Consider the following 24650-nt stretch of genomic DNA (forward strand, 5'->3'; position numbering starts at 1 on the left):
TCTGGAGTTTTCTTACATTAAAATATTCTGGGATTACCAGACTGTCCACATCATGTGTCCTACAAAACTTTCATCCACAAATATACCCTGACATTAAACCCAAATAGATCTGAGAGCGAGTCATTAGTATCAGTACTGTGTGTGTGTGTGTGTGTGTGTGTGTGTGTGTGTGTGAGAGAGAGATATTCAGGTAACTTACTGGGTTACTGCACATGCTCACACCTTTTCAGCACAACAGGTGCAGTTTGGTGTTTTACTGCCTCCTGCTGGAACAATGATGGCAGCTCTCAAGACTTTATTGGTTATTGTCATTTCGTGTTACACAGCCTGAAACGAAATACTGTTCCTCAGCAGCCTCTACAGTGCAATAACCAATATATTTTAAAAAGAATAAATACAGTTTAAAGGGAATAAGTTTAAAAAAGAGCAGCAAAAAAGGCATAAATAGCTTAAAATCTAAGTTCTAAAAAAACCTCCACTTTTTATTAATATTTTATTATTTATCAAATTATTATAAACTAAAAATATTTTTTACGTGATAAACGACTTCAGTGCTTCGTCCATGACCTCCTGAAGGTAAAGGGCCCAAAGAGCCAATCAGCAGCTCTGAAACAGGAAATATGACTCATGGAGAAGTTCACAACAGTTTCAGCTGCCAGTTGTACTCATCACCATGGAGACGGTCTCCATGGTGGAGGCAGAGTGACAGTGTTGTAGATGCTGCATTTTGAAGCCTCAGTGTTTATGTTGTGCCCTTAAACAGGGGAAATAGTGAGGAGAGGTGAAAGAGCGGCACAGACACGCAGCTCTCACTCTCACTCGTCTGTATTGAGTGAAGGAGGAAGCGCGCGAACCCACCTACTGGAGCCCTGAGGCATTAACAATGGATCGACGCACAATCAACCCAGGCAAAACTTTCACTACTTATCTCCCTCTATATTCCCACTGCATATTCTATTCGAAAACAGTCAAAGCAACAAATAAAACATTAATAAGGGCATGACATGAAATGTAAGGAACAGAGATGTACAACTTCAAAACTAATCAAATTTATGATCCACCACATTTATATTTTTGTTCACAGCCATGTACACATCAAACTCTCATCTTTCTGTCCAAAAACAAAACAAAAAGATTCCCTGTAAATTTGACCTTTTCCTTCAACTGTCCATTATAGCGTGGTCTTCCTACTTATCTTGACACAATACTCAGTCGCGTTGCCTGCTGCAAACTTAAAAGAAGTCTGACGAATGAAGTGACTGTGAGTGTGTCTGACGTCACGGTGTGTGTGAAAAGGTATCCAGCTGGGGCAGACATGATTCTGCAGGTCACCTGCCCAGTGGACAAAAAGAAATAAAATAGTTGTGTGGATGATATATGAATGATAATACGAAGAGCGTTTTGTGTCTCTCAGCCTGAAACAACTGTAATGCCACTTTCTGTTTTGGAGAAAGGACAGTTAAAAAAAGATGTGTGTTGTTTTAAGCAGTGATGAGAATAATGAAGATGTGATGAGAGAGCAACACAAAAGTATAAGTACAGGGATGATGCTCTTTACAGGAAGGGTCAGAGCAGACTCTACCTGCTGAGGCGGCTGAGGTCATTTGGAGTCCAGGGAGCGCTTTTAAAGACCTTCTATGACTCTGTGGTGGCATCTGTCATTTTTTACAGTGTGGTATGTTGGAGCAGCAGTTTATCTCCCGCCCCATGCATGTAGATGTTGCTGAACTGCAGAGCTGCTTCAGTGACAGACTGCTGCATCCTCGATGCATGAAGGAGCGTTTCCGCAGGTCCTTCCTCCCTGCAGCTGTCAGACTGTACAATCTGAACTGCTCCCAACAAACACAGATGTTTACATCAGCGCTGTATCGTGCACTGTTTTATCAACCGATTCACACTACAACCAGGGTTGCCTCTTATCTGTATTTAATTTTATTTAATTTAACAACAGTATGGTACTCAGTTTTTGGTAACCATTGTCCTTCATGTAAATATGTAAGAATTGTGTATGTTTCTGTTCTGTGTCATGTGTACTGTTTGTTTGTATATGTGTTTTCTTGCTGCTGTTACACCCAAGTTTCCCCTTGTGGGACAATTAAATTGATATAACAACACTCGTGGTAAAGTTGTGGACTGGAAGAATACCTGACCAAGATTATCTTGCAATGTTTTGCAGCCGCCAGTCAAGCCAGTAGATAAATGTCTGTGATTGTCGCAGGTGGCTGTGTGGCTGGCAGGAGCTCTTTCCTATCAGTTTGTCCCCACCTTCACCTATGGTCACGAGCTTTGGGTAATAACCAAAAGAATCCGATTCTGGATATGAACTGCAACTCTCTTTACATTGGCCTTTCCTCCACCCTTCTCGTTAGATTGCAGACTGTCCAGAATGCGGCGGCACGCCTTTTGACAGGTAGCAGGAAGTTTTCTTCCATCACTCCTGTTCTTGCTGGCTTGCACTGGCTTCCAATTAAATACCGTATTCAATTTAAAATATTACTTTTCACCTACAAAACCATTAATAACTTTGCGCCGAGCTACCTCAATGAGCTTCTCAGGTTACACACTCCTGTCAGAGCACTTAGCTCTGCTACCCAAATTCTTCTGGAGCAACCTCGTTCTCGGCTGAAGTCTCGCAGTGACCGCGCGTTTGCTGTAGCTGCCCCGGTCTTATGGAACAACCTTCCTGTCGCTATCCGGGCGTCTGACTCTATGCCACTGTTTAAATCACGGCTTAAGACTTATTTCTTTAATCTTGCCTTTCCACCCAGTTAACACTTGTGTGCGCTGGTACATTTTTTATGCTTGTGAACTACTTTTATATCTTATGATGGTTTTTATAATTGATACGTGCCAGGTCCTTTCTCTTTTCCCTCCCATCTCCCTTTTCCTATTTTATTTTTGTCAAGCACCTTGGTATACCCTTGTTTTTTTAGTGTGCTTTATAAATAAAGTTTATTTATTTATTTATTATTTGTTGCTGTTTAAGTTTGTCAATTTCAGACCTCTGTCTCTGAAGTTCAACGTTCTGCATTTCCAGGTCTTTCAGTTTTGCGACATGGTCTGACAGAAAAGAACATAAATAAGTCAATATGAATTTTATTTATCTGCATCATTTGAATCTTTTCATTTTTAGTAGGTTAGATTATTGAATAAATAATGAATAAATAATAAAAATAAAAAAATTAATGAGAAACGTTAGTGATAGATTCATGAAGTGACATTGATATCTCTGTAACAGGGGCTCATATGAAGGTTTCCTCATGCTGTCATTTTTCTCACTACCTGACATCATACTCTACCTTTATTCTCTTGTTTTAAGGTCCTGATTTCCACTTTCTGTTCAGCCACTGAGGCAGTCAGCTCTCTGACCACAGCATGGATTTCCTGTGGACAGGGTTGTTGGTTTGAAATCTGCTGGTCAAGAATTTCATTATCTGCCTCTGTCTGATTTGTGGAAACAGAGCAGACCAGAAGCAACAGCGAGAACTTCAGCGTGATCTCCATTCTGTCAGTGAAAACTCAACAGTATCTGTGTGTCATCTGCAAACCTGACTGACTTTTATATTACACAGTACAGAGGGGAGGTCACTGTAGCATTAGATTCAACCTTATTCTAGTGAATCAGTGACTAATGTAATCTTTATGACTTCAGATGCAGTACAAGGAGAAGAACAAGTGAGTATCAATGATTGTCAACTGATAGTAAAACATGAGCATGTGTGTTTCCACCAACTGACCAGAGCTTAGAGGACAAATATCAAAATGTGTGCTCAGATACAGATGTTTAAGCAGCTGTGAAAGAACATATCTGGAAGTTTTTGGCACTGAGGAAGTAATTGCCTTTGATTATGGAATTCCTCTAATAACTCAGAGCAAAAATACTCTAAGCGACAAAATGCATAAAGTAATCTTTACAACTTTTACAAGGTACAAGACTACAAAGAGATAAACAAGTGAATGTCAATGATTATCAGCCGTTCATAAAATTAATCAGCACGTGTTGTTTTAGAAAATCCAATGTGAATGTAGGAACCATGAAGGTCACTGACATGGTATAACTTGAAGATGAACTTCTACTCTTCATGTGTAACATGACACTTGGTTGACCACCCTTCCCACTCCAGTTCAATAAAACCACAGCTGTGCTTTTTTGTTTCTTTCTTCTCTGACCACTTAGGTGAGAAAGCTAGTGTTCAATGCTTTTCAGAGAATGAATTAATCTCTGACCCTTCCACTCCAAGCACTCCTCCAGATGCAGTGAACAGTCTTATAAGCAATACAAGAGCATGCTGAAGAGTCTTGGTTGCTAAATACAGCAAAAGTATTCGGTGACAGTGTTGTAGATGCTGCATTTTGAAGCCTCAGTGTTTATGTTGTGCCCTTAAACAGGGGAAATAGTGAGGAGAGGTGAAAGAGCGGCACAGACACGCAGCTCTCACTCTCACTCGTCTGTATTGAGTTTCAGAAGCAATACAACCAAAACAATATTCTTATGGATGCACTCAGTCTCAGGACAACTGTATCCAAACTAAGTCACTATTGTTCGCTGCATTAGCTGATGAGAATACTTTAGATAACATGAACTGTAGCATTAGACAAAAACATCTTTTTAACTCGCACATGTTAGCTGACACAGTCACTAACTTTCCACAGCAATGAAATAATACTTTAAGTACTGCATGTCTTTCAGTAGTTAACTTATACAGATAGTAACAGAAAAATCTTCACACAATATGGCGGAGTAATAGCGAAAACTAGCATACACAGTGTGTTGATAGGAGTTATGTGGGTAGTTCAGCTTCACCACTAGGGGGCTGTCTAACCAAATTGTGATATATACTGTGTTGTAGAAGCAGCGGCAGGTTACGTTTACGTGCATGGATGTGAGCCACGTTAAAAAAAATAAAGAAGCTTGCTCACTACTACTGATGTTTTATTGAAAACACGACATGGTACCAGGAGTGAACCAGTAAAGCAGGTCATCATGGACAGTGTTAAGCCACCAGATGCCGTCAACTGGAACGGAAATGTGGACTGTGAGTGGCGAACTTTTAAACAGCGGTTTATGCTATACCTGCAAGCTGTCGGCCTAGATAGTAAGCCTGATACACGGAAGATTGCACTGCTTCTTACCGTAGCAGGTCCACAAGCGGTGGAAGTATATGTAACCCACATAAAAATAAAAAGAACTGCGTCTATAACTAAATTGGAATCTTAAATTCCAATTGGGAGCGTGCCCGTGAAGGCATCGCGACGCGTCATGGCGCGTGTCTGCACATGCCTGTTGTGACCAATCACATTCGCGAGGCACCGATATATGCCTTCCGGGTTGTCGTCTCGAAAAGACGCGGGGGAGAGGCGTTAGCGGATGGAAGCAACAGGTACGTAGGGCGAGCGCTCTTCGCTGTTTACTATCTTGGCTTGTTTTTGAATTAATTGTGGATTGCGTTCAACAGTATTTTGATACCGCCGTGGGTAGATGCGTGGGGCTCGTATGTGACATCGCACGTAGTGAATGGTGAGTTGAGCCTGAATGTTTGTTTGTATTTGTAACCTGTATCAGTATGCCAGTGCAATTAGCTGATGGGATGGCTGAGGCTTACTGCATTACTACTGCTCTCACTTTATGTGGCTGTAGTTTTGTTATTTGAGATTGTCATTTGTTTTAATTCATTACAATGGTTGGATATGTATTTGTTGTATTTTCTCATGGATTTTATGTGTACACTGGAACTAAAGCTAGCTTGGGAAGTTTAGATGAATTTTGCTAATAGTGGTTTTGTGATTATAGTGCAGGCTAGTGGTGCCCTGGAGAGACCACAGCGACACCACTACTTTGGATGGCGAGCTAGGCCCAACGAGCCAGAACCCCAGCTACAACTTCCTGCGGTCTGGTAGGAGGCTGCTGCGGCCTACACTCTCCCCTCTTGGTTTCAGTCCCCTAAATCTCACTTCTGAGATTTCAGCTTTGGAATCTTAGTGCTGATCATCCTACTTCAAATTTCAACCTGTCTAGACTGTCATACGCGTTGGACTTATATCACTCATGAAATAAACTTTATGGACATTGTTGCCAGAGGTTGGACGAGGTTCCTGCACTGCCGTGCAGCGGATATTTTACAAGCTTGAATTGTTTTATTTTTTCCTTGTCTGCAGATTTTGTAAATATTGGTGTTTGGTAATTGCACTTTATTTTCACTATAAATAACAATTGTAATCACAATATCTGTGGTTGTACGTTTATTGTACTTCACTCACCTCCTAGAGCCGAATCTGATATCTTCTGAATTAGCCCAACTACTCATAACCAACTTAAATTATTTTAGCTTATGTACTTGCTACATATATAACACGTTTGTGTTCGCAACTGCAGAAGACAAAGAAAAGTTTGACGAAGAAAGTTGAGAAAGTTTGATGAACACTGTTCGCCCAAAAAGAATGAAACATTTGAGAGGTACGTCTTTCGGTCACGTATACAACAACCTTCAGAGAGTTTTGATACGTTTCTGACTGACCTCAAGTTAAAGGCAAGAACATGCAATTTTGGACAGCTGCAAGAATCTATGATAAGAGATCAGATCGTATTTGGAATAAAAGATATAAAGATGAGAGAGAGGCTTCTGAGAGAGGCGGATCTGACTTTAGCAAGTGCTGTGAAAGTATGTCATGCCAGCAAGCTCGCAATACAACATGCAAAAACCTTCAGCGGGTCGCCGAGGGAAATAGACATGGAAAGTACAGCTGTAGCTGCAGTGAATACACGGCAGGCAGGGCGCACGTACAAAAAAGAACAGAAAGAATCAAAAGACACTTTCTTGTGCAAAAGATGTGGCACAAAACATGGAAGGAAACAATGCCCAGCTTATGGTAAAATATGCAAAAAATGCAATGGACAAAACCATTTTGCCAAGCAATGTTTTTCAAAGAATAAACAAAAAGAAAGAGTACACACAGTAGAAGAAACTGCTCTTAGTGACACGTTTTTTGTGGGAATGGTAATGCAGCATGATACACCCATGGACCAACCTGCAGTCAGTACAGTGAAGCAGGACAAATGGACAGAGATGTTACCAGTGAATGGAGCCCTGGTAACTTTCAAACTGGACACAGGAGCCAAGGCTAATCTGGTGAATGAGCTGGATGTGAAAGCAATGAAAACGAAACCACACATATTCCAAAATAACAGTTTACTCCAAGCATATAATGGAGAACCAATCAAAACCAAAGGTAAATGCAGGCTCAGGGTAAAAGGAAAATATCACAGTCTGATGTTTATCATTGTGCCAGAGGGACATGAATCTCTGTTGGGAGATAAAGCATGTGAGCCCAAAAGTGTGAAAGAAATAGTGGATCTGTACCCAGACATATTCAAGGGGTTTGGAGTCTTACCCTTCACCTACAAGATAAAGCTGAAAGAAGGAGCTCAGCCTGTGGTTCATGCACCTCGACGTGTTCCAGCTGCTCTTAAAGACAAGCTCAAAGAGGAACTAGAGCGGATGGAGGCACTGGAAGTTATAAGAAAAGTTGAAGAACCTACTGAATGGGTTAACTCCATGGTGTGCATTAAAAAACCATGCAGACTCTAGGATCCGAAAGACTTAAATGCTAACATACAAAGAGAGCATTACCAGATACCTACAAGAGAAGAAATAACAAGTGAAATGGCTGGTGCAAAATTTTTTAGCAAACTAGATGCGTCCCAAGGATTTTGGCAACTAAAGCTTCATGAAGACAGTACAAAATACTGCACGTTCAACACGCCATTTGGGCGTTACTGCTTCTTGAGAATGCCTTTTGGAATTTCTTCAGCTCCTGAGATATTCCACAGGACCATGGAGCATATGATCGAAGGAATCGAGGGAGTCAGAGTTTATATGGACGACATCATTTTGTGGGGATCCACACTATAGCAGCACAATGAGAGACTAGTAAAGGTTTTGGAAAGAGTGAAACGTTATGGACTTAAACTGAACAGAGCAAAATGTCAGTTTGGCGTGGGTGACATTACCTTTCTCGGTGACAAGCTGACAGCCGAAGGCATCGAGCCGGACAAGGAAAAACTACGAGCTATACTGGAAATGCCACGTCCAGAAGATAAAAAAGGTGTGTTGAGAATCCTGGGAATGGTTAACTTTATTGGAAAATTCATCCCAAGCCTGGCAGCCAAAACAGTGCACCTGAGACAGCTTCTACACAATAGCTGCTGTCACGGTCCTGAGTCTGTGGACTCAGTGTTTTTCTGTTTGTATTAGTTATCTTTGATTTCATGATGTGTTTTGATTCTCTTGGGTTTGATTTCTGTCACTGTATCCCCTAGTTTAGTCCACGTCTGTTCAGTTTCCTGTTTTACTTTGAAAGTCTGTGTACTATGTCAATGTGTTGAGTTTTGCCTCCCCTTGTCTTGTCATGTCTGATGAGTCCCAGCTGTGCTCTCCTCCTGTTTCACATTCCCTAATTACCTCAGTATGTATTTAAGCCCTGTGTTTTTCCCTGCCAGTTGTTGCGTCCTCCACGTTTGTTGTGTGTGTATTCATTGTCTGCAATCTTCAGCATCTCCAGTCTAGTTAGTTTAAGTTGTTGTTTATGTATCGCCAAGGGTGACTCACCAGCAAATAAAGCTGTCGTTTAAGTTAATGTTTTGTCTCCGAGTCCTGCACGTGGGTCCAGCCACTGACAGCCACACAACTCATCGTGACAGCTGCGAGTTCAGATGGAATAAAGAACTGGAAAACGAGTGGCAAGAACTGGAAAACGAGTGGCAACAACTGAAAAAGACACTTACAACAGAGCCAGTTTTGGCGTATTTTGATCCAAAAAGAAAAACAAAAGTGTCAACAGATGCATCGAAGGCCGGGATCGGCGCAGTGTTGTTGCAGGCTTATGGAGACCACTGGAGGCCAGTGGCATATGCCTCAAGAGCAATGACAGAGACAGAATCTCGCTACGCCCAAATAGAAAAAGAGACATTGGGGCTTGTCTTTGGATTTGATAAGTTCCACACCTATGTCTATGGTTTGCCAACATTTGTGGCAGAGACTGACCACAAGCCATTGATAGCCATAATCAAGAAAAACTTAAGTGAAATGTCTCCATGCATTCAAAGATTGATGATGAAGCTACAGCGCTATGATTTCAACTTGATCTACACACCAGGTAAACATACTGTGTTAGCAGATGCACTCTCTAGGGGCACAACCCCAAACAAAGAGCAAAGCTCCACAGAGATGGATGTAAATATACATGTAAACCTGGTAGCAGAGTCACTTCCTATGTCAGACAGAAAATCACATCAGATCAAGGCTGAAACACATAAGGACTCTAGTCTGCAAAGAGTTATAACACTGTTGAATGGGAAATGGCCAAGAGGTGAATGCAAAACATACTACAACATAAGGAAAAAACTACCTGCTGGTTATTGATTACTTGTCAAACTATCCAGAGATGGCATTATTGTCCAACATGTCAGCTACTTGTGTCATAACGCGCATGAAATCAATATTTGCTAGACATGGGATACCACAGATTGTTCATAGTGACAATGGACCTTGCTATAGTTGTAGAGAATTCCAACTATTTGCTCAGGAATATGACTTTAAACATGTGACCTCAAGCCCCCTGCATCCACAGTCCAATGGGAAAGCAGAGAAAGGTGTGCACATTGTGAAACAGTTACTAAAGAAAGCACAAGATAGTAAGGCAGATCCTTATTTGGCACTACTGAGCTACAGAGCATCACCACTGGAGCATGGCAAGTCACCAGCAGAAATATTAATGGGAAGAAAACTACGGACCACTCTTCCTTACACAACAACCAGGAAACACAAACAAGTGAGAGACAAAATGAAACAGTCGCAGAAGAGACAAAAGATCAACTTTGACAAGTCCTCAAAAAGTCTAAAACCACTCGCACCCAATGAAGCAGTCAGAGTGGAAGATGCAAACATCTGGGAAAACAGAGCAACTGTACTGGAGGAGGTAAACCCAAGATCGTACAATGTGAAAACTGAAGATGGACTGATATTAAGGAGAAATCGGAGGAGTTTACTGTAAACTCAAAAGACAATGGGACCATCGGAAGGACAGTGTGATGACAACACACCACCTGAACCAACAACACCCGTGAAGGACAGTGTGGAGCAAAGAGACCAGTCACCCATTGTCAGAAGATCAGCACGCTCTATCAAGCCACCTGATAGACTAAACCTTTAAGCATATATATATATGTATATGTTGGTGTATACATATATAGCTAGATATATATACATATATCAAAAAGGAACTTTCTGCATTATTGTGTGTTCAGTAGTTTACACTGTCACAAATGTTTGTGATGTAATTCAAGCTATGCAATGTTAGGTATGTTTCCACAGTGTTGTTCAGCAGTTAACATCTAAAGAAAAGGGGATGTGTTGATAGGAGTTATGTGGGTAGTTCAGCTTCACCACTAGGGGGCTGTCTAACCAAATTGTGATATATACTGTGTTGTAGAAGCAGCGGCAGGTTACGTTTACGTGCATGGATGTGAGCCACGTTAAAAACATAAAGAAGCTTGCTCACTACTACTGATGTTTTATTGAAAACATGACACACAGCAACAGAGATTAACTGGAACTTCTCAGCAAAATAGTCTGCAATTCACATCTTCCGCTACAATGAACAATGATAACAATGTAATAATCAACAGTAACACACATTTATACAGATTTGTGCATGACAGTTACCTTAAACAGGGGAAATAGTGAGGAGAGGTGAAAGAGCGGCACAGACACGCAGCTCTCACTCTCACTCGTCTGTATTGAGTGAAGGAGGAAGCGCGCGAACCCACCTACTGGAGCCCTGAGGCATTAACAATGGATCGACGCACAATCAACCCAGGCAAAACTTTCACTACTTATCTCCCTCTATATTCCCACTGCATATTCTATTCGAAAACAGTCAAAGCAACAAATAAAACATTAATAAGGGCATGACATGAAATGTAAGGAACAGAGATGTACAACTTCAAAACTAATCAAATTTATGATCCACCACACGTGACTGCTCAGACCTAACACACTATGTGACACTCACACCTTGTGGTATGTAAATTGTATATTACCATAATAAAATACAAAATAACCATCTGTTCTCCTGGAGAAAGTATAATTTAATCAAACCGTGCAATTTACTGGCCCTGTGTGCATAAATGGTATCTTTGTTGTGTTGTGTTTTTGATTGTAGATACCTTATATTCTAATATTTTTATTTGCCACCCTCAGATTTGACTGTCCTGAAGCAACATGTGGAAGAGCCCTCCTCTCCAAGTCTAACAGATACATTGTCTGTCTCAACCACCAGCAGTCAGAGCAGTGACACAAGTGATGCCGGACTTCAAATGGTTCAGCCTCTATTGGACAGCATACGTGCAAGAAATGTAGATACAGTACTTAATTGACTTATACTTGACTCTTTAGTTGCCATTACTTGAAAAAGCTTAAACACGAAGATAAAACAGATTAGAGAAAAATAATTTAATATAGTATTTCATGTAGTTTGCTCTGCAACTGTAGTGTGTAATAAGACTTGCTCTCTCTCTCTCTCTCTGTTTTTGTTATGCATGTTAACCATGAAACGTGTTTCCATGATCAGTGTCCTGCTATTCAGGTAAATGAAACCACTTCTAAGAAGATACTGGTCCTAGGAAGGGAGAAAGTAAGACATTTCAAATGTTTTGATGCCCAAATGTCATATGGGTGTGATTCACAATTTTATGTTCTGTGAGAGAGTTGCATTACTTAATTTGTTGGCTTGATGGAGACTTTACAGAGTCTTCCTCACGTTAACACTGCATTACAAGAAGTACTTATTCTGTAGTCATTTTTTTCCTTTAATTCTGTTTTTTTTCTTTTCGCCCAATGTTAGGCCTATCTGACCTCAACTGTTTAGCTGCCAATAATGGTGGATATTATGCTATTACAGTACTGTTACACAGAATGTATGTTAATCCATGCAGCATTCATATTTGAATATGTTATTTTTGATAAATAAAATCCATACATTCATAATAATCACTATTGTGTTTTTGTAGTAATTTGCACCTAAAACCTAAAACTTTTTTCAATTGATGAGTAACACTACAAAAGAGTTAATATCAAACTTAACTCTAGTTATGAGTTAAATTTTACTCTATATGGTAGTAGAAATTTCACTCCGTGAGAGTTTAGTTTTAACTCCTATAAAGAGTTGAAAAATCAACTCCCGGAAAAGAGTTACTCTAACTCTGCACTAGAGTTCATTCGATGGTCACGCATGTACGCTCAAATGTAGTTAATCTGAACTCCCTGAGAGTTTATTCCAAAGACCAGAATTTGCTGTGTAGCACAAACCCTGTGCCTTGCTTTATGAAGGAACCAGTTATGAGACAAACTGACTCGCTCAGTTCGAGCAGCAACATAACACTGCGAATTTCAGTAAAAGACTGTCGGCTCTTTCCAAAGTTCTCCTTTCTGTATTTCACTGCTTCCTGGAAAGAATTTCTGGGGAATCTACTCTCCATCCATTGTTTCAGACGCGGACACTGCTGACAAAGTAGATCGTAAACCTCCTTACGGTCAATGTTGCTGCCGTTTCTTTGATTAGGGTTTTTAAACGCAATCCGTTCTGCTGTACTACATCTAAGACCGTCATTGCACCTCTGCGCTTTGCATTATTTGATGCATGTGGAGGTTTCTGCTACCATGGGATGGCTACATCTTTTATTTCTGTATCTGCTCCTTGTGGAAAACATATTTTGGATTTTCTTATTGTCCAGATGATCAATTATGTCTGTGCACTCAGTCTTACGTTCGTCATTGATGTTAACCAGCTCAAAGTAGCCCAGGGTCATCGGTGAAGCGACCATCTCTTTCAGAACCTCGGCCGCAGTTAGTCCCTTCTCCCACAAAGATACTTGAACTGTTTTAAAGCGTCATTTAAAAAAAACAACTTCTCTCTTTTTTTGGCATTTAGTCCCCCCTTCTGTAAAAGACAGAATAGTAATCTCTCACCTTAACCATCTTCTTATATTTATTGAAAGGCCTCCGTGCAAGGTTGAACACAGTTAGTGTTGCGTGTGCCATCTGAACTGGATTTCAGTCTGAACTGATGTCCGTGTTGGTCCTGCAGAAAATCCGAGTTGGAAAAGGTAGAAGTTTTTTATGTTGCATAAACAAAATGTATTTCATTTTGTTCATAGTCTATTTAAAGCCATGATCCTTTTCTTATCGCTTTCACTGGAGTGGGTAAAATGAGTCTGCAAAGTTAAAAAAAGAGATTTACATTTATTGTTTATTACTTTTATTGGACATCATCCGATCCCATTTATGCACATTTAGGATGTACAATAGATGAGAATGACATGGTCAGCTGAAACTAAAAATTCAGCTGAAACCAGGCCAAGAAGATGAAAATTCTGTTGAAAATGGGTGAAGAAGCAGAACAATGCTACTGAAATGTTGTAAATAAGCAGAACCTTGCGCAGAAAAGAGGTCACAAAGCTGAAGTTTCTGCTGACAACAGCTGAAGAAGCTGAAATTTGTGTTGAAAAGACTTTTAAAAAAGTTTAACTGCAAACTGAAAAAGAAATGTTGCCATCAGCGGGACTTAAAACCCAGGCCTCCCACTCTGAGAATGGCTGCTCATCTCACTGAGCTAAGACACAGCTCACCATGCAAGAAAAATCAGTGATCACACTTGTCATGTGGTCCATTAATTTCAATGGGCCAAAAAATTGCAAAAAAGCTTAATATCTCAAACGGTATAACCGTTATGATCACCAAAATATACTGCAGTCTTGCGTAAAGATGAAGTGACTTCGTACAGCCCCGATTTGCAGACGCTGTGCGCAGAGGTTCAGGAGCAGAAGTCCCATTGTACCAGGGCAGACCCGACGATGTTTACATGAACACGCTTTTTAGCATTTCTCAATTGACCACTTTTGACACATGGTTGCTGTACCCACTGGGAGATGGATTATGAGTTTCTGAGAATTTCAGAGATCCTTTGTGTTAAGTCTAATTGTTGAATGTTATCATTATGCTTCTTAAATTTGTAAGGTCTGAGTTCAATCTATAGGATCAAGACATTCCTTTGTCTCTGACCACTGTGCTGGGAGAGGCTTTTATTGCAGATACATCCTATCTGGAAAATCTGTTTCTTGTGATGTTGCTGCCTGCTTATATGACCCTTTTGGTCAGCAGGAGGTCACACACACACACACACACACACACACACACACACACACACACACACACACACACACATTCTCACATGCATACAGATGTTTACACATACACACACATAGTGCCTTGTCTTAGAACCATTTGGGGGGTTTTACGTGGGAGGTGCTGTGATGTGTATTGTGTGTATTGTGCTAGCAAGTAAAAGATGTTCATCTTGTTTTTGTCGTTAACAAGAATACGTTTCTAAACCAGCAGGGCTTGTGGAAACACAGGCCCAACACTTACAGATGAAGGTCATGTGAAGGTAGGTGTAAAGCATCTGATTTACTGTTGGCTGGTTTCATCTGTGAAAAAACAGCATATGAAATGAATTCAAGAGAAGCTGTCAGGCTTTATCTTTATCCTCACAAAGAGGAAGTGTATTCAGTTACTCTCCTCTACTCTGATTTCTTGTAATTTACAGGAAGTTGCTGAATACCTGATGTGTTCATGCAGTCAGTGACTCTTGGCTTTATTCTAAAACTGTCATTCTCACTAATCCAGTCAAGTTTTTGTCGAAGACTGTTTGACAGATAGGAGATGGAGGCTAAACTCAGTATTCTGGGGATAAAACTTAAACTCAAGAGCAGCTTTAATACTCCAGTGATCGGTCTGTCCGCACAGCAGATACAGGTTCATAATTTTATCAACACATCCATCCACAGATGTAAATCCAGAGCAGCCATGTTTACCCACAGCATTCAATTACAGAGGAAGATGTATATTAGTTGCTCAAAGGCACTTCAAAAATAGAGGTTTGTCTGTGATTGCAGGGACAAAAACAATGAAAAAAACGCATTCAACAGGTATATGTGTAAATCTTTATTCAATTCAATTCAATTTTATTCATATATCACCAAATCACAACAAAAGTCACCTCAAGGGCTTTATTAGCCCTTACATTCTGCTCATATTTCATTCATTCACAGAAAGAATTCTGATAGGTTTGTAGCTTAAACCTATTCGCTGGAGCGTTGAAGGTTCATTAATATATGACGTATACATACACACAAAGAGTACCTTGCCTGTGTGTTGTGTGTGTGTGTGTGTGTGTGTGTGTGGGGGGGGGGGGGGGGGGGGGGTCAGTGTGTGTCCCCATAAACAACTTCCCTAAACCTGCTGGTCTGGAAGTCCAGCAGTTCATCTAAACAAAAGGCACTTAGCCTAAAACACACATAGATACGTTTATCCTACCATAAAACAATAAGAGAAGGTACGACCTCTCCCATACTCCCAGGATGTGGGTGTGAATGCCAGAACACTCTGGAATGCACACAAAGTTTTTGCAGACTATTAAGGATCAAACCTCTACCATTGATTATAAAACTCTAAGCATATATGAGTAGATATTTCTAAGCATAAATGACAATCCACTATATAAACCTGACAAATTCCCTCATTATCATTGTCTTTAAAAAAAATGCCCTTTGCTTTGCAGAGATATAACAGTGTTCATAAAGGCACAGTGGACACATGAACCAAACAACACAGAAAACACCAAGAGGCTGTTTAAAGAAGACCACAGAGAGAGGAGTAAAAAAAGTCGAGCAGGGTGGAGCACTTCAGTCATGTAGGTGGAGGCTTCACACCGTCAGGCCATAAAAATAAGAACCATGATTTGAACTGAACCTGAAACAGTCAGTGCAGAAGCTTTAACAGTGGAGTGATGTTTGGAGTTAGAGCTTTGGTCAGACCAGACAACAGAGCATCAGTTCATCAAACTGGCTGCTGATTAAAAATGGTCCTTACTGCTGTAATGATTAATGCCACACTGTTGTTCTTTCATGTGTTAATGTAATGTACTCATGTGTTTATGTGAGTGTCACTGACCAAGTTCTGTATGAACCACACATTCAAACATTTGCAAATATGTGATATCTTGATAAACCGAGCAGATATTTGAACTTTCCACAGCTACATTCTCGCCTGAAAATATGTTAAAAGTTTATTTTGTGACCCAGAAAGAGTAATAAGAGTGATATTAAAAACTTAGTAGCTGCCGACATTGTTGAAAACTGGAATTGGCTGGGCCGTGCTATGAATTCTGGGATATGGTGGGCCACGAAGGACACACCCGACCCATCCTTCAAATTCGGGGAAAAGGAGAAGAGATTTGTCAGCTGCATTCGGAGAAGTCTACGAATTTGGACAGCCTTCGTCACGTCGCTGTGACATAATCGGCCTACAAATGCAGCCTCAAGAGGATGCAGCCCATGAATTTGGACACCCCTATAACAGTTTGTAAAACCTCTTAAGTCTGATGAGATGGATTTACAAACTAAAAAAATGTCAGGCAAAGAGAAGATGTTTTTATACAAAGTACTTAAGGAGGAAAAAGTCACATGAAGCTAATAAACAATCACACCAACATAAAATAATTAATTTGCCTAACCTAAACCAACACAAAAACACTCACTGATCCTGACATTAGAGCTCACAAAAATTCATGTATGTTTGTAACACGGTTTGACTTTGTGTCAGTAAATCTCATGAACAGCCTGAAGATGAATAAACTGTAGTTCAGAGTCACTGACAGCACAGACACACACTGTTGGTCTGAGTGTGAGCATGATGATCATCAGAGATGTCTGCTGGATGTTCAGGAAAGTTCATTGGTGTCTGTCCTTAGATCGTCTGACTCACAGTTCATTTCTGTCTCCTCCTGTCTGACCTGCAGGTGAGAAACAGCTGTCAGCTGTCAGGTAGGTGATGAGTGAAGAACAGAACAGAATCCATCCCCTTTTCCCTCATAGCAAGCAGGTCTGGCCCGGATCTGGTATCAAGCCGGCACTGCTGGCTGACTTCTGGCACGATAAGACGTTTGTCATCCAGATATGGGCCAGGCTTGCCATAGATGGCACTGTCTATGTGATGTCATGCCATATCTGGCTCGATTGTGGTTTGGTTTATGTGGCCCAGGCTCATAGAAAACAGGCCTGGCCGGGATCCAGCATCAAGCTGGCACTTCTGACTGACTGGTGTCATGGCAGAGTGTATGTCAACCAGATGCGGGACAGGTCTGGCAATGAGGCGCTATTTATGTTCCTATTTTCCTATTTTAGTTAGAAGACCCAAATGCCATGTTGCAATACTATACTGCTATGGTAGCCAATGTTTCAAGTGCACGTTTGACAGGATTATGAGTGTACACTTTATCCAAAACCTAGTGAGGGTTTACTCATCTTTGCCAGTGAGTGGATGTAGCTCAGGCGGTAGAGCAGGTCACCTATTGATCGGAAAGTTAGTGGTTCGATCCCTGGCTTCTCCAGTCTGCATGTCATGAGTGCGAGCATATATGAATGTAGTTAGGAAGCACTCAGTTAAGAGAAAGTGTGTGAATGTAGCATGTTGCATAGAGCACTTTGAGTAATCTGGGAGAGTTGAAAAATGCTGTATAAGAATCATTCCATTCACTGTCTGAACAAAGTTTTGTCATGTTGCTTTTGCACTATTATGCACATGTTGTTATTACATGGCTTAATTAAGGTACACATTAGGCTGAATTCTGGGACCAGAGCTGAAAGTGTTCTGGGACAGCACAGGGCCAGCAGTGTGTCTGCAACTGGCCTTGTGCTGGCCCATGTGTGGGTCACCAAAGGGTCGTCATTCTTTGTGGTATGTGGAACATGTGTAAGCACATTGTGTGGCCCAGATTCGGGCCATGCCAATTTTGCTATGTGGATAACAGGTCTAACAGTTCGTTCAGGGTCGGAGGTCATGTTGGTTTCATCCAGCTGATATGCAGATCTGTGAGAGCTCATTAAATAGTGATGGGATTTCCGGCTCTTTTTAGAGAGCCGACTCTTTCGGCTCCCAAACGGCTCTTCAGGTTGTTTTGTTGCTTTAATTAATTTATAATTAACAACAATATAAAATTATGCACAAAAGGGATAACTAATGTTAAAAAGGTGGTTTTATTTATATATGTTTATATATAAATATTATTAGATTATTCTGTTATTATATGTTACCTTATATATGTAATCAAAGTAGTTGAATTAGAATACTGCTGTAGATCACATTATACCCTTTAATATAGAGTGTGTGAGCTGTATGTAGTTTAGTTCTCATTATACTTTTGAGTTAACAGAACATATTCACATATTAGTTCATTAGATAAATGTGCATCACTCTGTATCCTTGATCTGCTGGGAATGTGTTACACTGTTTTCTTGACATGCTTAATTGTTGAATCATGAAGAGAAGGTTGTAAGCAGGAGACTCTGTGTCTAAAGACAGGGGAGATAGACAGACCACATTCCACACCCCCACCTTACAGAAAGCAGAGAAACAACTGCCGAGGTCATAACTTAGGCGCTGTAACAGAGAAAAAATGTGATGTTTTGGCTTTTACGACTAGCTGGGGGCCACTAGAGACTATAAAAAGCTGAGCAACCCGTCACCATTTTGAGACATGTGCCTGACCCTCTGGTAGCATCTCTCCCGTCCGGACGTTGTAATGCTCTGACTGTTGAATTGTATGGAAATAAATGATTGTTGATTGAGCATTGATACACCGAGTATTGTCCTTCCTTCAGCCCAAAGATTCAAAGAATTGGGAGAATTCAACAACTTGGTGCCGTGTGACCCGGATCTTTGGTGTGCTGAGGAGGTGTAGATTTGGCCTTTGGTGAGATCGTGGGGCAAAGTGAACAGAGGACCGGTCCAAAAATAAAAAGGTAAGCACAGCCTGTTGTATTATAAATACCAAATGTGCATATTGGGCTTTCCAAATTAATCTGTTCACTGAGTCACATGTATTTTCACAGTAAATTTGTCGGTGTCTGGTTTTTGGCGCAAGATACTAACAACATAAGTTGAGGCTGAATTCCAGTGTGTTAAATAAACTGCTTCTACCGAGATACTAATAACATACTACGTTGGACTAGTTGCAGTAATCTGCTTCTACCGAGATACTAATAACATACTACGTTGGACTAGTTGCAGTAATCTGCTTCTACCGAGATACTAATAACATACTACGTTGGACTAGTTGCAGCCACTTTACCTTCCACATTTAATTTTGTCTAATACTGGCTTCTGTAGCAATAATACATTAGAATTTATTCTGAAGACGCGGCCATTAGTCCAGTACATTGAAGTCGAGGTTTGTTTATTTTGTTTATGGTGTCAGTGACGTCCTGGCTTTTGCCGGCTATGAAATAGAAGTTGATTTAAGGAAAAGCAGATGCTGGCTTCACGGTGCAGTTGGACGCTGGCAACGCGAGAGCGAAACACGTCCGTAGGTTTGGTTTATGATACGGCGTGTTCCGGTGGTGCGGCCGTGAAGTGCAGTAGTGGTTGGTGCTAGTTTTAGTACATTGGATAGAGGTTTTGACGGTGGTTTGTGGCGTCAGTCGAGTATAAAGGGCTGCGGTCATAATACAAAGTAAAATTTAAGTACAGTGGCCCCTACAGACAAAGCACGTACAAACTCCAAAACACATTTCTAGCGTTAACTGAACTTCCAAAACAGAGCTACCTAGATCACTTAAATTACACAATTGAAAGCGTGTATTGTTTGTGTATTTATACACAAATAATATATTGTTCATTTACCTGTTACTACAACACACCAAATCCGGTCATTGGTACATCCTGGCTTGTGTAGCCACTAGGTAACAAAAGCTCAACACTGCGCCTAGCGTCCTGGAGCACTTCTGTTTGTGATTTGTACGTGTTTTGAGTTTTTATGTGCTTCTGAGTTTTAATGTGTTTTGGAGTTTTTACGTGCTTCGGGGTTTGTACGTGCTTTGTCTCTAGCAGCCACCGTAAATATACTTTGATTTATTCACTCCACATAAAATGTAATAAATAAATCATATAATACAAAAACCAACTATTCACATTTCAACTTTTAACTTTAAATTTTCAGTTTTTTCTTTTTAAACAAATTTAAAGTGAAACAACACAAAACACTGCAAACCACAACACAATTAAACATAAATTAAAATATGAAAACAAAAAGATGCACATTCTCTGTCATATGGACCTGCATGAATAAACTTTCTGAATCCTTTATCATCCGCAACTGAAAATAGTTGTGGATGATTACTATACCTTTCTAATGTGATGTTGTTGTCCCTGGCTCTCTTTCTCTCTCTCTCCCTCCCGCTCTGTTCCTGTGCTACTTGAGTGTAACTACTGCCCCTCCCCCCTCTGCCCAGCGCAAAGCACAAGGCTCGCACGTGGAGTGAAGCGGAAAAAAAGTGCGAGAGAAAGGGTGAGAGAAAGAAGAAATAAAAAACCATGGCTCCCAATAAGGAGCCGGCTCGTGTCGTTCACTTCAAAGACCCGGCTCTAAGAGCCGTTTCGTTCACAACCGACACATCACTATCATTAAAACATGCCTGAGACTTTTGGAAGGTCAAATCCTCGAATTTCTGAAAATGTGTTTGTTTATTATGAGGCTGGAACATCTGAACCTTTGATTCAGTGATAACAGCTCTGTCACACCAAACAAACTACACTGTTTACATAATTTACAATGTTTATATATGAAGCACTTCAAATACTAAGATAATAATACTAAAAGTGCAAACTGAAAGAGGATTCTTTTAACACCTCAGTGAGCTCAGTGTGATTGTGTCATTAACCCTGATAATTATTGAATTAATTATCTTTAATTTCCTAATACAGTTGTTACACAGGCAAACTGGGGTTTGTCAGTTTATAGTACAACGATCAGCTCGTATGTTCTCAACCATGAATGAATTAATTTTAACCAAAATCCAGAGGAGATGATGATGTAAGAGAACAACAATTTATCACAGCTGGTCCAGATGTGTCAGGGATCACTGATGATTTCAGCATGAGAGGTTCAAATTTATAATGTGATCAGTCTCCTCCAAAGTTTGTAGAACGATCCAGGCAGTGATTCTGGAATTTGGAAACTGCTTACAGATTAGTAACTCTGCTCAGCTGGTCTCAGGAACATTACAGCAAGAGGGCAGAAACTAGAGCTGGGCGATATAAATTTTTTCATATCACGATATGTTTTTTTCATTTCAGGCGATAACGATATCTATCACGATACAAGCCAAATAACTATATTTGTAAGATTTAAATGTGCCGTTGCTCACAAGTAAAATGTGAAATAATCAGCAGCTTGTTTGGATTTAAATACTTATTTCTCATAATAAGTTCAACAGGGTAGATGTACTTAAGGAACATGAGACTTTTTCAGATAAATAAAGGCAAATATTGCAAACTACACAAAAGGCAGCCGCTAAAGCGTTTAAGTTTCAAAACAGAACAAACAAAACAGACTAAATTGTCAATTCCACTTAGAAACAAAATATTAATTCTAAAAATAAATCTTAGTTTGTTTTACAGAAGAACAGACTGTTACGGTCGCTGACCTCTAGTGGCTCCCTCTGTAGAGGAGTGTCTTTTCTCCTTTTCTTGTGTTGCAGGTCTGCCTCATGAGCCACAGCTGAGGTGTGTTCCAGCTCGTCAGCCACGGCATATAGTCTGCCATCCTAAACTGCCACACCCCTGCCACTTCCCCCATTTTTGCCGGAGCTGTGAGCTGTATTGTTTTGGGCAGCGGGCCTTAGTGTGTATGCGTGTGAGACCTTAAACTCTGTGAAACTTTGGTTTTCTTTCTTTCATTGTAAGCAAAGGTTGTGCGATTGTGTTATTGTGTTAATTAGTTCATTGTTGTGGAAGCAGGTAGGGGTTCTCTGCCATTTTAGTTTCAACTGTTTTCTCCTGTTTTTGGTTAGACAGGGAGCTCAGCCATTGTATCTTGTTTTGGTTAGTGAGTACTTGGTTTGATTTCTAGCTAAAGGGGGTGTTTTGTTTGTTTTGGCCTTGGAGACCCTGAAGAAAAGAGCTTCCCTGTGTTTATTTTTACTGTAGTAGTTTTGGGCAATAAATCATGTTTAATGACATCTATTCTCCAGTAGTTCATGTGTTCTCTTTCACTTTGTGTTACCCCTCACCCCAGTCAACACTTCATTTGTAAGTGGGGCGTAACACAGACAAAATTGACTAAGTTTTGTCAATATCAAATCAACTGAGAACTAAAAGGAAATTCTCAATCTCTCCTTGTTGTATAGCTTAGCTTTTCAAACAGTTTTAACAATTACTTTAGTCTGACAAAATCCCAATGACGAATTAGCGCTTCCAGTCAGAGATGAGCATGCACCGGTTTACTACTAAACTACTATGCTACTACTACTATGCTACTGTTTTTTGTCAGACTTGAAAAAGCCGAAATACCTTCACACTACGGAACTTCTATGGCTCTTCCGTTCGACAATTGGAACCATCATCTGTTTTCTCTTCGGTAACCTTCGGTCACGCTCTCGGTTGATTTTTCTCTAGTCGGCGCACTCATTTCCTCCATTACCCGGGCGGCACGGCGGCTGGCTGCTTCCCAAACAAATACACATGTGCGGCTTGGCACTTGGGCTGTACGTAACAAGTCACGTGATGTGATGCTGCGGCTGTGATTGGTTCGGCTCTGCGCTACTTAATTTAGATTGGCTGTTCTTTTTTTTTTTTTTTTAAAAAGAGGACAAGAGAGATGAGGCCTATCGCAATAGTTTAACTTTTCTATCGAGAAAACGTTATTTTGCAATACATATCGTTATCGTTCTATCACCCAGCTCTAGCAGAAACACAGCTACAGTATTTTGCCTTGATTTAAACATGGCAGACTGACAACAAACACACATCAACAACCAGGAAGCAGCTTCACCTCTGATCACACACACACTCAACTCTATGGGCTCAAAATGTGGTCATAAATAGATTTGTGCGTGCGTAAAAAAGATTTGTGCGTGGACTTAGCCAAAACAAACCCCTGCAAGTTACAACTACGAATTTTGACCTTATTTTTCTTCCTGTCATCTGATTGGTCAATGTCATGTCAATCACAAATGTAACAATCCAATCAGAGAACAGATGGGTTTGGCTGTCAGAGGGGCGCTTTTTTGAACTGCAGGTCCTTGAAGGGTAATACAGTTTGAAGCTGGACGATCTCTATATAAATATCCGATAGCAGCTAGGTCCCCTAACTTTCAGCAGCTGTTGAAAGGATAAAGTTGTGGTATATCAGTGGTTAGAAATACCATTATTACTTTAGGATTAGTTTAACACAACGTCAGGGCTGACCCGGGACCATTGCTGTGAGTCACAGTGCGCAGCATAAAAGTCCTTTCACATCGGATGCAGGATGTGCTGCTAATGCTAATTGCTAACTAAAAGCAAAGGATCCAGAATTTGTTGCTGGCTGCTGGGCTCTGTGGGTTTTTGCAGCAGCTCTACCTGTACTAGATGCACCTGCTCCTTGTCTTTTCTATCTCTGACTTTATGTCCTCTACAAGAGCTTCTTTTCTTTTTGCTAGTTCTTCAAATGTTCAATAAAAACATGTATGCTAATTCATAACGAAGAAAGCTTTGTAATGAAGACTGTCATTTCCAAAGCACTGCCCCCCCCCACCCTGCGTCTCCAGCGCTGTTGAAAAGGCTGTGGAAGTCCCTGTATTGAACACGTAGTCCTGTGACACAAAATCACCAAACTCGGACGACCACAGATTGTTTTCCTTCGTGGTGATGAAGGAAAACGCTGGGTTGGCATGTAAAAGGGCATTTATTCCCTTCAAAGACCTGCAGTTAAAAAAAAAGCGCCCCTCCGACAGCCAAACCCATCTGTTCTCTGATTGGATTGTTACATTTGTGATTGACATGACATTCACCAATCAGATGAAAGGAAGAAAAATAGGGTCAAAATTCGTAGTTGTAACTTGCAGGGGTTTTTGGGCTAAGTCCACACACAAATCTTTTTTACACATACAAATCTTTTTTACAAGTACAAAATATTTATGACCACATTTTGAGCCCAAACAACTCTACTCACTCACCTGGAGGATCAACAACAGTCAGGGAGATGGAGCTGATGAGTTTCCATGAGTTTGTTTCTGCCATGAAGCCATAACACTCGTATGTTTCAGCATCATTAATCGTCACATCCTTCAAAATCAAAGACACGTCTCCATCCTTCATCTGTCTGTCCTGCAGATCCACCCGGTCCTTAAAAGATGGATGCTGGCTGTCTGGAACAAAGTGACCATCTCAGTACAAAAGCACATATTCTTTCTTCAGGTCATCTCTGCTCCACTCTACAGCTCTGATGTTGTTGTGTGGAGCTCGACATGTCAGAGTGACGTCCTGTCCAGACTCAGCTCTGATGGTTTTCTGGACTGAAAGAGGAAACAACACAGAGCAGAGAGGTTAAAGGTCAAAGTACAATTATGATCAGAATGATTGACTTTAAATATTTTGTTTATTTCCTTTGACATTTGAGTTTTTAGTCATGTTGGATTTAATGAACCTCTGAACATCCAGCAGGTCATCCATACAACAAACACACATCAACAACCAGGAAGCAACTTCACCTCTACT

At 40.6% G+C, this 24650-nt stretch overlaps 1 protein-coding gene and 1 long non-coding RNA gene across 2 annotated transcripts in view; one reads left to right on the plus strand and one right to left on the minus strand.

Moving 5' to 3' along the window:
- Positions 1-24188, minus strand: part of LOC147333961 (butyrophilin subfamily 2 member A2-like) — a 44504-nt gene extending 20316 nt beyond the window's left edge. The window contains exon 1 of the mRNA XM_086286811.1: positions 24110-24188. Within this exon, the coding sequence (XP_086142937.1) occupies positions 24110-24173 (64 nt within the window). The 5' untranslated portion in view covers positions 24174-24188. The remainder of the gene's footprint in view (positions 1-24109) is intronic.
- LOC147333963 (uncharacterized) lies at positions 5351-6290 on the plus strand. Its single transcript, XR_015128472.1, has 3 exons — positions 5351-5381; positions 5457-5518; positions 5792-6290. It is a non-coding gene; the product is annotated as an uncharacterized LOC147333963 (long non-coding RNA).
- Positions 24189-24650: the final 462 nt, after the last annotated feature.

This window comes from Aulonocara sp. 'chitande type north' Nkhata Bay, linkage group LG3, assembly GCF_057382095.1.
Source record: "Aulonocara sp. 'chitande type north' Nkhata Bay isolate Kocher_YH1m ecotype deep benthic linkage group LG3, A_spYH_male_GT1.1, whole genome shotgun sequence".
NCBI lineage: Eukaryota > Metazoa > Chordata > Actinopteri > Cichliformes > Cichlidae > Aulonocara > Aulonocara sp. 'chitande type north' Nkhata Bay.